General features: G+C 32.4%; 3 protein-coding genes across 3 annotated transcripts; 1 reads left to right on the top strand and 2 right to left on the bottom strand.

The window, feature by feature from the left end:
- Positions 1 to 69: 69 nt before the first annotated feature.
- LOC103845433 (dof zinc finger protein DOF5.3) lies at positions 70 to 2,992 on the bottom strand. The gene is made up of 2 exons (XM_009122291.3): positions 1,024 to 2,992; positions 70 to 895 (listed from the first exon to the last, which is right to left on the bottom strand). Exons 1-2 carry the CDS (start codon positions 1,045 to 1,047, stop codon positions 143 to 145), a joined length of 777 nt encoding a protein of 258 aa, XP_009120539.2. The 5' UTR covers positions 1,048 to 2,992; the 3' UTR covers positions 70 to 142.
- A 4,001-nt stretch (positions 2,993 to 6,993) lies between these two features.
- LOC103845432 (NEDD8-specific protease 1) lies at positions 6,994 to 10,292 on the bottom strand. The gene is made up of 2 exons (XM_009122290.3): positions 10,168 to 10,292; positions 6,994 to 9,933 (listed from the first exon to the last, which is right to left on the bottom strand). Exon 2 carries the CDS (start codon positions 9,924 to 9,926, stop codon positions 9,258 to 9,260), a length of 669 nt encoding a protein of 222 aa, XP_009120538.1. The 5' UTR covers positions 9,927 to 9,933; positions 10,168 to 10,292; the 3' UTR covers positions 6,994 to 9,257.
- A 946-nt stretch (positions 10,293 to 11,238) lies between these two features.
- Positions 11,239 to 12,373, top strand: LOC103845431. The gene is made up of 2 exons (XM_033282912.1): positions 11,239 to 11,870; positions 11,938 to 12,373. Exons 1-2 carry the CDS (start codon positions 11,239 to 11,241, stop codon positions 12,371 to 12,373), a joined length of 1,068 nt encoding a protein of 355 aa, XP_033138803.1.
- Positions 12,374 to 14,008: the final 1,635 nt, after the last annotated feature.

Here is a 14,008-nt window from a genome sequence, read left to right as displayed (position 1 = left end):
AGGAAAGAAACTCAACAACTTAACTCAGAAAGAACCAACCCCCCCCCCCCCCCCCAATATTGGCCCCCATCTTTTTTTCCCATTAAATATTAACTCCAAACCCTAAATTAAACACCAAATAAAATTAAGGTTTTAATCTGAACTACATTAAAGCACCAGAGTTAATATAGTTCATATTGGTCCAAAGCTCTCTTCCTGAATCAACTTGATCTACGTGACCACCTCCTCCTCCTCCCATGCTCATCATCCCAAAGCCCTCTCCATTCATCTGCCATGGAAACCCCCATAAGACCTTGTTTGGATCACTCATGGCCATATCCAAACCGCTGCTCCCGTTTCCAAACGCATAACCAGCGTTCTCATTTTTCTGGCTTGTTCCAAACACACTCTCCATGTCAGACTGATGAGAGCTAGAGTTACCGAATGCTGAAGGAAACCCTAGATGCGAAGAACTCCCCTGAGGTTGCTTGTTCAGCAGGGCAAATGCTAAGCTGAGATCAGTGTGTTCATTGTTACCAAACCCACCGAAACTCGCCGCCGAGAACGCTGGTTCTGGAGTGGTTCTGAGGCTTCTTGTCGCCGAAGATGTGGACCGTTTGTTTTTTCGACAGCCGCCTCCGACGGGAATGTTTCTTAGTGTCCCACCTTTGGTCCAATATCTCCGGCATGATTTGCAGAAGTAGCGAGGCTGAGAGAGGCTGTAGTTGTTGTAGTAGCAAAACTTTGTGTTCGTTGAGTCGCAACGTGGACATCTCAGGGCTAGATCGGGTGGCTGTGGCTTCGCCGCCCCAGTCGCGGGAGATGGTTTTTTCTGATTGTGATCTACTTCGGTTGGGTTTGGTGAACTTGATACTCCCATGGCATCTCGTGCTTTGTTGTAATTGCTGAAGACATCCTTTTAAAAGAAAGAAAATGAATCAAGATTCTAATTTTTATAAACCAAGCCCATATCAAGATTCTAATTTAAATAAACAAAAACCAATGAAGATGTTGAAATCGTGGATCTTTGTATTGGAGTTTTACCTGGTGTTGTAACAAATGATCCATAAGAGCTAAATCTGAGAAGCTCCTTGAAGATTATTAGATCCAAGTGAGTGTTGTATGTAGGAGATGGAGATTTTTTTCTTGAGACTAGAGGGAATGATGGATATGAGTAGAAAATTAAAGTGAAAGAGAAGGAAAAGCCAAGCATATGTATATATACACGAGAATGTGGGATGAGAGAGACACAATTGTCGTGGCCTCGATCATATATTATTTATTTTATGGAGTATAATATTCTGAGATTTTATTAATACTGTTATTGATAAATTAAACAATGCTATGAAAGAATAATGTGAACCAATTCGGAACGTGACTTGGAGACCATAAAGCCGCCGTTTATGATTTATATATTATGTATACATAAATCATATCTTACTGTCCATTGAAGTGTTTTGGATCTCACTGAAATGTTTCGCGTAAACCTAAACACAAAAAAAAAATCTTAAACTACAAGTTATACTTATAACTCTGTTCATATGATTTTTCATTTTTATAGTGGTGTTTTTCCATTTTTTAAATCTTGTGTACAGTATAACAAGAGATGATAATTCAAAATTTGAGGAAAGTCAATAATAAATTCTTAAGCTTTTTTTAATTATCCTTTCTTAAACTGCATAATTATATTTATAAAACTCTGTTCATATGATTTTTTTATTTTTATACAATTATACAGTGTAACAAGAGATGATAAATTGAAAATTAATTTGAGGAAAGTCAATAATAAATTCTTACGCTTTTTAATTATCTCTTCAACTTGTGTTTTGAGTTCTCGTTAAGTTACTCCACGATAGTGGATTGGTCAAATTATTTTAGCGGTCAAATATATATGATGATGATGAGTTGCAATCGTTATCAATAATGTGAAATCGATCCTACTATTTGATTTAAGATGAACAATGACCGTACGATGATCGATGAAAGATGATGTTCTACGTCGGATTCCCACGCACACTCATCATCTTTGTATTGTAATTTCTATTTTATGTCTCAATGGTCCGTTGAGTTGTCACCACCAGGGACCCATGCTCATCGCTATGTCTTGTTTCTTCCTTATGGGACCGATCTTTTTCAAAGTGATCACCTTCATATCGTACTAGAGGGAGTGGGCAGATACTCTAGTTTCCCTTGTATTATTCTGATTCAATCTGACAGAAATATGAATTTTACACATAAATAATAAATTCATATACAAATATGAATTTTACACATAAATAACAAATTCATATACTATACTTATTAATTTTTGGCAAAACAAACCATGATTATACACAGAAAAATCTATGCTGAAATTATATATTTGCTTATCATCATAAATACATATACTGAAGTCATTCTATATATTTATTTTTTATTTAAAAAAAAATTGAAACAAGCGGAAACATACTGTATTTGCGACAAAACAAACAAATCATATTCAGATGTACGTAGTACTCAATAATGAAACTCAACCAATGATTTTTGAAAGTGGGACAACTAGCTATATCATCATATTCCATAATTATATATTAAGATACTTCGTATGGTTATTATTATATATAGTTGATATATTCGAAATCTAACCTAAATAACTGTGAATAAAATACTTCTAGTAACATATATTATTCTTAGATTTGTACGTGGATCTAAATATATATGAAGTAAAAAAGCAAAGAACTAGCCGGAGAATGTGCAGCTCATGATGTATTTGCATTATCCCATGGAGATTTAAAGCAAATCACTCAAACACATCGGTTTTCGGGAAAGAGACTTCTATGAAGACCGAGATTTGGTCTAAGGACCATATACATCAGATTAGTATATAGTGCTGTGCAATATATACGATTTTTAAACGTTGTAACGTGGGAAGAGAAAATGAGCTACTAACTCGCACCAATTTTTAAACGTTAAGAGAGAATGACTAAACTCTTAATAAAAAATGGTTGCCCTCTAGTGATTTATTTTGTTGGCCTACTACAAAACATGCTGTTTTACTAAAAAAACAAAAACCTATTAAATTTTATGGTATTGATTCATGTTACATCTGGTTTTTAAATAGGTACTATTAATTTAATTTTAAAATCCACTATTCTATACATCCCACTTAATTAGTACACTTTTTCTTTGGTTTTATTTTTGATAGAATGGGTACTGGGTAAGAATCATGTGTTGTGACCTGTAGTTTTCCGCCATGGAAATTGGTTATTCATTCACAAACAATCATTGGTCTACAAATATAACAGATAATCATTATATTTCTCTTTGGACCCTACATACCTTTGGCTCTCAGTTTTATCAAGATCATCATGACCTTATTTAAACTAGAATTTAAATTTAATTAGTATAAGAAATTTATAGCACCAGCAGTTCAGGCACATTTTATTTTTTTGTCGATCTCCACTTTTTTTATAGAAGAAAAAATAAGTACGGATTGGAGATGTTCTAATAGGCGTATTTTCACCTTTTTCTTCTCACATATAAAATGCATAAGTTTTAGGTCATTTAAGAAGTGAAACTCTTGTATAATTTCATTGAAAATTTATAAAAATTTAAATTTTGTCTACTAATCTCAATATAAAAAATATACATACAATTCTCAATTTCGTCTTAAATAAACTCTGTTATACTTGGACAGAACAAAGAAATATTAGAGTTTGCTATTAGGTGATGAAAATATTAGACAGATGTTTTTTTTTGGGGGGGTGGGGGGGGGGTGGGGGGGGGGGGGGGGATATAGAGTAACACATAGATTTGTTGGGTCTTGGAATTCATGTAAACTTTACTGAAGAAGTGTTTCGTAGTCTAAGAATAATTAAATTTTATTGCTTTCGGATAATATCTAGTCTATATTATCAACCAGATATGGATGATGGTCTTATCAAATCAAACGATACTTCAACTTTCAACAAAGTAAAAAACATATGTATGATTAACTTATATATGGACTTTGCAATTAATTTGAATTCGAAGGTCAAAACAAGTCGAAGGCGTTAGTTAAAAAAAACAAGTCGAAAGGGTTTATCAAAATTCAGAAGGCAACTCTTTTGAAATATAGAGAGTACATTAAGAGAGATAGGGCCATTTCAAATAAAATAAAATGGAATGTGTGATAATTTTATATTTGTTTCTACAAATCTTGATATCTTTGGTTAACATCTCAACATGATCAGAATGCTATCGCAATAATTTACCAGCTAGAAGTTGGAAAAAAACCCCAACTAAGTCCTCCTTTAAACGCCATATCATCATAAGTGATCCCAATCCAGGTACTATTTTATTTGCGACCAAAGTAAATCCGATTTCGATCATTATACTGGTTCTTAAATATATAATGCATGCAAGTAACTCACAAGAACTACATGATAAAAAGATAAAGATAATGTTTTATTGATATATCAAATAATATATAAACCTAATTAATAGTATAGATCAAAACATGTTGAGGTGAAGAAACAGGGATGAGAGTGATAAAATAAATCATCCATTCGAGATCCTTAACAAGGAATATTGAACATTATAATATGTATATACAATAATCGGAAGTGGTGGGAGCACCAAAAAATAGACATAAGAGTTTTGGGCTGACTAGTCAAAATAGTTATTTTTTTAGTTGATTTCGAGTCTTATTAGTGATCAAACTGGAATTTCTTGGGCAAAAAAAAGAAGAAGTTAAAACAGATCGTACTGATAAGAGAGCTCTCAAATATTTATGAATCATGATATTGCAATCTATCTACACATGATGTACCTCTAATTTATCATAGTTTATAAAGTGATCGTGATTGTAATTTATATTTATCGTACACCTATAAAGATATAGCACTTGTTTTTTTGGTATTCTTTTATTCGACCCTATTAATGACTCAATGCATAAATAAGTTTAGGTATGAAAACTAGTTCTGATGTTTGATTTAACAACTTTAGTTTGGTTAAGTAAATATGCTAAATTGCTATGAAATGAGAAAATCTGTCGTTTTTCTTATAGTAACTAATATTCATGTGCTTGCATCGTTGGTGTGTGGTTGATAATCTAAGCAATTGATGAACTCGGAAACTATTACTTTTTATTAAATCAACATTTGCATCAAGTTGGTCCATCTCATAATCTGTTGATGCTCGATAAACAAGAAGGGACTAGGATTTATGTTCGAATAAATAAATTACTATAATTTAGGTCATAAATGATTTTACTAACTCTTACTCAACTTAAAAAAAAAGATAACCCATTTCAAAACCTAATTTGTGTAGTATTTGTTGATGTGCCTTAAATCTAAATATTGGATAATGCATCAAGTACGGTTCATCACAACTGTATTGTATCTGACATCAGTTGTTGGGCACTGCATCAAGTTATTGGATTTAAATTCTACAAGTCTGATATGCACTATGTCTTAATATGTGGGATATCTTACATATATCATTTATTTTTGTAATTCTAATGTAAACTTAATAGCATCTCCAAATAATAAGATTTCTTTTTACTAGTAGATATATCTAAGTTGGTGAACCATGTTATACTGTTATGTCATTTTTTGTGTTTGTACATATGTTTTCGTATTTGTTCTTTTACATCTATAACAACAGTATTTTGTATTTTCCCCCACAAACAAATTATATATTAGAACAAAAATATTAATAAGTTAAGTCACATTTGTAAACAGACATAATTCTTTATTTAAAATACTTAAAATGTTATCATGATAGGATTGTTGATACATCCACAATGAACTATACATCCACACCACAAGGATCCAAATTAATTAATAACATATGAAGCAAATAAGAAACCCTAATTTCCGAATTAAACGTTCAAATGAGAAGAAATATTTCCGGACAAAGATTTGGGTGTGGGGACAACAATAGAAGAGACAGAGTGATTGGCCGGCGGTATAAGTGGGACCTTGATGCTGGCTAATTGTACAACACGTGGCGGCATGACAAAGGAATAAGTTGGAGGAAATCGAGGAAAGATAGAGTGAAAGCAAGTGGTTGCAGGCTGGTTTCGTTTGCATGTGGTGTCTCACTCACCGTCAGTGTTTCAAACTCCCACTCTCTATTTTCTCCTTCACATTTTATTAAAAATTATTGCAAAACCTATCTATGTCCAAATAATATGTGCCTAAAAAACATTATAATCAAATTTACTTCATTCCACAATAGTTTGGTTGTATATATAGTCTTCTAGGAATATAAAACTAGAACATTCGTATGGTACATGTATGTTCCAAAATATCGTTTCCGTTTCTAATAATAATGTTAATCATATATTATGATTTGTATATCATGTATTTTTGTTTTTCTTTCATGCGTTAAAAGTTAATAATTTGTTAATGAATCTATATATAAACTGTTTAAAATTTAGAGTCAATTTGGATATCGTTTTCAAAAATACACTAAATTAAAAATATATACTAATATTTAGGTTTATGTTTAGTAATTATTATTTATGGTTTAGTATTTAGAGGTGAAATTGAGTTCTTTAAACTTTTATAAATAATTCTTGAACATTTATAATAATTTAAGAGGGCTAATTTTTTTTTTCGTAATAAATTTAAAGCATTTATGAAAATGATAATTGTTTAAAGATAAATTGAAAAGTGGCAATTATTGTTTAGGATTTAATATTTAGGAAATATGGATGAATTTATAAGCTTGTACAAATAGATTTTTTAATACATTTATTAAAAAAGGTTTTTTGGAATAGAAATCCTTTATTGCTCTTTTGATTATAACTGTTTTTGTTAAGTTTTAGCTTTTCTCTTGCAAATAAAACATGCATGAGTATTTTAAAATATACTAGTCCTCATTATCTTTGAGAACACTAACCAAGGGACGTGTTACGTGGATAAAATAAGAGAAAAGAAGATTTAAAGATCGGATTAGAGATTTGAGGCGCAATTTCCAAAGGGACCCGCATATATATTCTTGCCTCCATCTTCAAGCAAGGCATCAAAGCGTAGATTCCCATGCAGCTTTTTTTTTTTTTTAGCTCTTGTCCTTATTTTTAAAATAAATCTTTGGAGCTTTCTTTTGTTTGTTTCCACTTTGGTGAAAATTTCTCTTGATTTTAGAAAACGGATTTTTTTTTTATCAATTAGATTTTCATGATCCATACTCTTTTTATTCATTCATTAAGTTGTGATTGGTCTTATGTATTTAATGTTCTCTTCTTACTCAAAATATGATCATTTTCTGTTCTTTTTTAGAAAGTTTCCTTCCATCTATATCTGCCTAGTTTATTCAAAACTATGACTATGATATGCTTTAAGTTAGTTACAAAAAATCAGTTTAAAATGTAATATAACTTGTGAGAAAAAGCAAAATAATTTGAGAAATTCTCTGGGATAGTCTTTTTTAAGTTTTTGTAAAAAAATAGTTTTAATGAAAAAAAATGATCAAAATAAGTTTTATTAAAGGATAAAAATATATTTTCACTCCAGGGTTAACTAATCCTAGACTTAGGGTTTAGAGTTTTGGGATATAGTTTCAAATTTTAAAAAATAAAAAATAAATATTAAAAAGATAAATTTTTTTGGATATCATTTTTTGTTTATTTTCACAAAAATAGCATATCAAGGAGGAAAATGACCAAAAAAAAGTTTTATTAAAAAGTAAAATATGTATTTATACCCACTGGGTTAACTAATGTTGACTTAATGTTTAGAGATAAGGGGTGGGTTTTGTAGATGACTTTCAAATTTTAAAAATTAAAAATTAAAATTAAAATTTTCAAAACAAAAAGGGATATTTTGGTCATTTTATTTTTTGAATGTTATTTTTGTGATAAAAACTTAAAAATAGTTATTTGAGAGAATTGCTCAATTAAAAATGTCAAAATAAAAAGAGGCTATTTTAGTTATTTTTTTAGAGCTATTTTTTTGATAAAAACTTAAAAACGATTATTTAAGAGAATTGACCGAATAATTTCGTACGTTTTGTTTTTCCAACATTTTGTACGTTTTTTTTTGGGTACTTTTATTATACTAGTTTACCACACTGTATTGACAAAAATAAAAACAAGCCCATCATCTACAGATGAATTTTTCATTTGATAATTTCGTTTCGTAGGATTTATCATTTAAAAATATTTGATGTAGTGACGTAGACGCATCACTGGGGTCGCGTGATGGAATATTTCAGAAGTTTCGTTTTCCACCGTGGGCCTGTAATAACTTTACCATACTGCATGATATTGGGCCTACAGTCACCAGATTATGGGCCTAATTACATATTGAATTTTAGAAACAATATTCTGTATTATTTTCATTAAAATTGAATAATTTTATTTTTATTTACCAAAACACGTTCAACTAAGAGCAACTCCAATGGTGTAACCCACCATTGGAATCCTTATCATTTAAATAATATATTTTTTTTTTTGAATAGTTAATAACTCTAATCAGAAATGTAGCTCCAATGGTGTATTCCGAAATGGAGTTTTTAGGAATTTTTTTTAATTTGAAATTTGAAAAAATTACTTATCAGGTTTAAGAATCATGGTTAGAGTTAAAAAAAATTACTAATCAAGTTTAAGAATCATGGTTAGAGTTAAATAAATTACTAATCAGGTTTAAGAATCATGGTTAGAGTTAAAAAAATTACAAATGAGGTTTAAGAATCATGGTTAGAGTTAAAAAATTACTAATCAGGTTTAAGAATCATGGTTAGAGTTAAAAAAAAATTACTAATCAGGTTTAAAAATCATGGTTAGAGTTAAAAAAATTACTAATCAGGTTTAAGTATCATGGTTAGAGTTAAAAAAATTACTAATCAGGTTTAAGAATCGTGGTTAGAGTTAAAAAAAAATTACTAAGCAGATTTAAGAATCATGGTTAGAGTTTAAAAAGAATTACTAATCAGATTTAAGAATCATGGTTAGAGTTAAAAAAAATTACTAATCAAGTTTAAGAATCATGGTTAGAGTTAAAAATAAAATTACTAATCAGGTTTAAGAATCATGGTTAGAGTTAAAAAAAAATTAATAATCTCAAACCAATGAGACAGCGCCAACACATTAAGGACTTCATCCTTTTAATCCTTAGTTAAGGATTCATTCTTAATTTTTCTTAACTGTGCACCATTTTTTAATGTTTGTTTAATGATAAAGTGCTAAGGATTATAGCTAAGGATTTGCTATAATCCACCATTGTACATGCTCTAAGCACTTTCATCGGTTTAAAGTATAGCAATAACCGGTGAAAATATCAAATGTATTAGATCCGGTAAAAAGTTAAAACTCATTCAACAACCATCTCAGACATCAACCTTCTGATCAACCCCAATATCTCATCCCTCAAATGGTTAACCACATTCGGTACAGTCTGCTTTACATCACCTAACCACAACTCATCCCGGTTCTTCATTCCACCAGAGCTAAACCATTTGCATATAACCTGAGCGGTTGCAAGAATGTGCACACCACAGTCGTACCCATTCTTCTGCTGCGGTGTATCACTGCATTCTCTGTACGCAGCATCCCCATCAGACACAAACGGAGAAACCGCCTTGTAGAGCTGTCTCGCATTCCATTGATTCGCTCCCATAAAGCTATCGTGATGGAAAAACGAGTTGGTTTCTTTGTAGTACACAAGTAAGCTCCAGTGTAACCCGCCTTCTGCTAGCTCGACATTGAGGTTGTCGTTTAGCTCGTCGCTGTCGAGTAATCTGAGCGGTTTTATGAAGTCTTTGAGTGATTCAGTGTCGGGACAGTTTGAGATCCAGAAGGCAATGGAGGGAGGGATTAGCGAGATGGTAGGGGAAGTGTGGAGTGTGGATAAGTAGCTTAGGTAGAACTCGATGACACGGTCGTTTAAGTAATTGGGTCCGTTAAGGATGTCTAAATCTGATCTCCTGAGGACAACATCGTTGAAGCTGAGGATCTTGTCGTCACCCCAAGTATTTGCCATGGCAAAACTGTGCAAACCAAAAACATTCGTTCAGGCTTTTTGACGAACAGGTTCCGTTCACTATAGAAAATATTTTGGAAGAACCGCATAAAGGAATAAAATTTCTTACATCAAAACAAAACCAGTATTCAAAACAAGTGAATTCAAAAATTGATTGTCAAAAAAGATCACCTATCAGCTGAAAGAAACTTGCTAAAGATTAACTACCGGTATCCAACGAAGTAATGAAATTACAAATTACCTTTATTCTCTGTGTCTATACGCGGTTACAGACGAAGATCAGTTTTAGTTTTCCAGCGATTCAGCTCTTGAAAAACTGTAATCTGAAGAACAGAGTCATGAATCAAAGAAAAAGAAAAGGTTGATTTGGTGTATAAAATGGAAAACGAATCAAATATAGGCCCATGAGCCCAACTTCGGCCCAAGACTCAGGAAGTTTGATCACCAACATGACGTGCTGAAGAAGGAACCCTTATACTAATTCGTAGTCATGTTCCGTCTACAATGAAGATCTTCTGTGTCTCCATCAAGATGGAACATAGCCGATGGGGGAGATTTAAAGCCCTCGCATCTGCTTTGTGTTCTCATCAAGAGCAGTAGGGTTAGAGCATGCCCATCAAAGGTTCTGGGGGAATCTCTCACACATCCAAAAAAAAAAAAGTTATAATAATAGAATCTGATGAATTCGTCTCGCAGGAGTGCCTCCGAATGAACCCGTTTCATCACTGTTTCGCGGGCTCCACATCATGTGGCGGCTCGTTATTGGTCCGCGTTTTTTTTTAAATCACCCCCCCCCCTGCTGGTTCATTGATGGCCATGCTCTTAGTCCTCAATATCATCAAATCACTTTCTCTATCTATCTGAGCGAAAAGGGTAGATATTCTATCATGTCATATATACATAGGACATATATTTTAATGACCCATCATCATAGGACATATATGATCTGATGGCTTATACTTTAGACATACAAACATCTGTTTTTTACCCAATATACAATCATCTATTTGGAGCCTTAGTTTCATGTTGGATTTAATGTAATTAGAACGGGAAAAAAATGTAAGTAGAACGTTACATTTATATTTGTTCCTTAGAAAATATCAAGACTTGAGTATTATTTTTCTGATGATACTGGATTCTCACAAAATAGTTAATCCATTTCTTATCTTCACCTAAATAAAATATTCTCCCCGATTGTTTGGGAATATTCCTAACAATAAACATGATTTTCATTAGCTTTGATACGCAATCTAATAGAAGATTATCGCCAGAGCTCACAAAAAGCTCATACTCCTCAAATCTACTTCACATCATGATTAATACTGGCACCAGAAACCACGGTGGTAGAATGGACTTCCACGGCGGTTCAGTAACTGGCGCAACCACGGAAAAACTCAGTGAAATGCCTTGTTTTCACAAGCGTTACTCCAAGGGTTTGATGACCATGGAGACGGCTCTGGAGTTGGAAACTTGGAACCATGAGGATCAGCACGTGTTTAACACTAATGGACGGCTTAACGAGTATTACACGACCTACAAGGAAGCTGAGATTAGAGATCTAACGCGTGGTTTGGCTGAAGCCACGAAAGTGAAGAAAAATATTGCTCGTTTAAGGGATGATGCGCAAACCATTAGAAGTAGACTCCGATCTAGCCATCTTGCTATGGTGGATGGCACATATATTGAATCTGATTATGAGGTTATAAAGGAGCCAGAAACCACAAGAGATTTGTATCTTGTTCCTCAAGCTAATAAATGTAAGAAAGCAGAATTAGGGGTTGCAATTTATGATATGAAAGATAATCTCTTGGAGGGACAACTCCAAGAAAATTACATGACCCTCATGGGAAGAAGAGCTATGTATCCTCTTTATAAAGCTAAGTCATCTAAGGAGAAAGAATCTTGCGTGATCTGTTTCGACGAGGACATTGATTCTGATCTCATGTTTTCTGTTGATACATGCCGTCATCGGTTTTGTGTTAACTGTGTGAAACAACATTTAACTGTGAAGCTTTCTTGATGGAACGATACCTAATTGTCTTCACCACGGCTGCACGACTCAGCTGTCTGTTGATAAATGTGGCAAGCTTCTGACTCCTGATATGTGTTTGAAGTGGAAAGAGAGGACTAAAGAGAACTCAATTCCTTACAACGAGAGAGTTTATTGTCCTTATAAAAACTGCTCTTACTTGATGTCCAGAACCGAGCTTGTTTTAGGTTCTGCATGTGGACATAGGAAATGCTTGAAATGTGGTTGCTCCTTCTGCTTCTACTGCAAGGCTCCATGGCATAGTATGCTATCGTGCACCGATTACAAGAAGTTGCATTCTAATACTCAAAATGCAAAGCTGATTTCTCTGGCAAATCTTAGTGGGTGGCGTCAATGCGGCAAGTGCAGCCACATGGTTGAACGTTCTGGCGGATGCGGCCACATGACTTGTAGGTAATGTTTCTCATCACAATCCTCCTAGCTAGCAGCAAGAGATCTTTTATCGAATTTGGTTATGTTTTTAGTATATATATGTTTCATATGAATGTCATTCTTCCTATGTAACCTTTTAGGTGTGGATATCATTTTTGCTACGACTGGGGAGTTGGCATGAACAGCCTATTTATCCATAGCTGTCGCATTTCTCGGGACGATCACGTTCCGCAACCAAGGATTATGTCGGAAACTGATGCGACGACTGCTGCACTTCAAGCTATTTTAAATGCTTCCATTAACTTCTTTTTTATCATATTCTTCTGTTTCATAATGTATAAAGTTTTGGGTTAAGCACAATGATTAAGAAAATTCAGTTTTCTCTTAAAACTTAAAAATCACTTTTTAAGGATATAAATTAAAACTAATTCAACCAATTGGTTAAATAGTTCTCAATAAAAGTAAAGTTAACATAGATTTCTGAGTATATTATTTGTATGTGTTTCCATATTGAGGTTGAAGATTTCATGTTTTGCTCAAGCAGACATTGGTTTTCAGAGTTTATTCAACTTTCAGAGAGTTTTCATGAAGCTAAAAACGTTTACTTGTTTAGGGCTTCACCCCTCGTATTCAATCCCAAGAGTGACGAGTTTTTCTCTTAATAAAGTGAGAAAATTAATAATGTTAATTTATTCTGCTTATACTGTTCTTAATTCACGTAAATATCCATTATGATTTTTTGCGTGATCATTGTAAATTCAGTTTTCAACTGAGCTTCTAGAGGGGAAATATATACGAGAGAGTATATCGTAATACATATGTTCTTAGGAGTTAGGACTTCGTATGTCATATTAATTGGTTGGAAACAATACGACGATGTTTAGGGGGTGTTAGTGGGAGTTAGATTTATGATGATTGTTAGAATTTATAGAATTTAGTGTTATTGGTTTATACAATTTCACATTCTCATTAAAATCTAGTGTTATTGGTTTCATGATTTAGTAATTCTATACACAATCTTTTGTTATTCAAAAAGTCTAGCTTTTAATAATTCTTTAAATCTATTAAAGTTGGTGTTATTGGGAGTTGTATTCTTCACCATTTAACTCATAATGCAAGATTTTGAAAATACTATTTAGGGGGTGTTAGTGGGACTTAGATTTCTATAGAGTTTGTTGATTTTAAATGTTGAGAGATTTGTTAAATTTGGAAAGAGATGTAGAGAATTTTGTATATTGTGAAAATCTATGAAAATAAAGTAATGTAATGATTCTAAGAATTCAAGGTAAACATGTAGTATTCTAAAAATCTTAATTTGTGAGTTAAAATGATAAGAATTCAACTCCCAATAACACTTACTTTAATAGATTTGTAGAATCATTAAAATCTAAACTTTTTGAATAACAAATGATTTTGTATAGAATTATAGAATCATCAAACCAATAACAATAGATTTTAATGAGAATATGAGAATCTATAAACCAATAACACTAGACTTAGACTCATTATAAATCTCATCCCCACTAACACTCCCTTATATACTTTAGATTCTTAGAATCATTATATCAATGTATTTTCATAGAATTTCAAAATATACAAAACTCTCGACAACTCTTTCCAAATTTAACAAATCTCTCTACTTTTAAAATTAACAAACTCT

This window comes from Brassica rapa, chromosome A10, assembly GCF_000309985.2.
Source record: "Brassica rapa cultivar Chiifu-401-42 chromosome A10, CAAS_Brap_v3.01, whole genome shotgun sequence".
Classification (NCBI taxonomy): Eukaryota; Viridiplantae; Streptophyta; class Magnoliopsida; order Brassicales; family Brassicaceae; genus Brassica; species Brassica rapa.
Note: the sequence above shows the minus strand (reverse complement) of the source record. Positions and strands in the feature narration are given on the sequence as shown.

Excerpts from the sequence above, each read along its gene's own strand:
- LOC103845432 (XM_009122290.3), bottom strand. The coding sequence starts at position 9,926 with ATGGCAAATACTTGGGGTGACGACAAGATCCTCAGCTTCAACGATGTT.
- LOC103845431 (XM_033282912.1), top strand. The coding sequence starts at position 11,239 with ATGATTAATACTGGCACCAGAAACCACGGTGGTAGAATGGACTTCCAC. Across the intron at positions 11,871-11,937 it reads GACATTGATTCTGATCTCAT|CTTTCTTGATGGAACGATAC; the intron begins GTTTTCTGTTGA and ends TTAACTGTGAAG.
- LOC103845433 (XM_009122291.3), bottom strand. The coding sequence starts at position 1,047 with ATGGATCATTTGTTACAACACCAG. Across the intron at positions 896-1,023 it reads ATCATTTGTTACAACACCAG|GATGTCTTCAGCAATTACAA; the intron begins GTAAAACTCCAA and ends TTCTTTTAAAAG.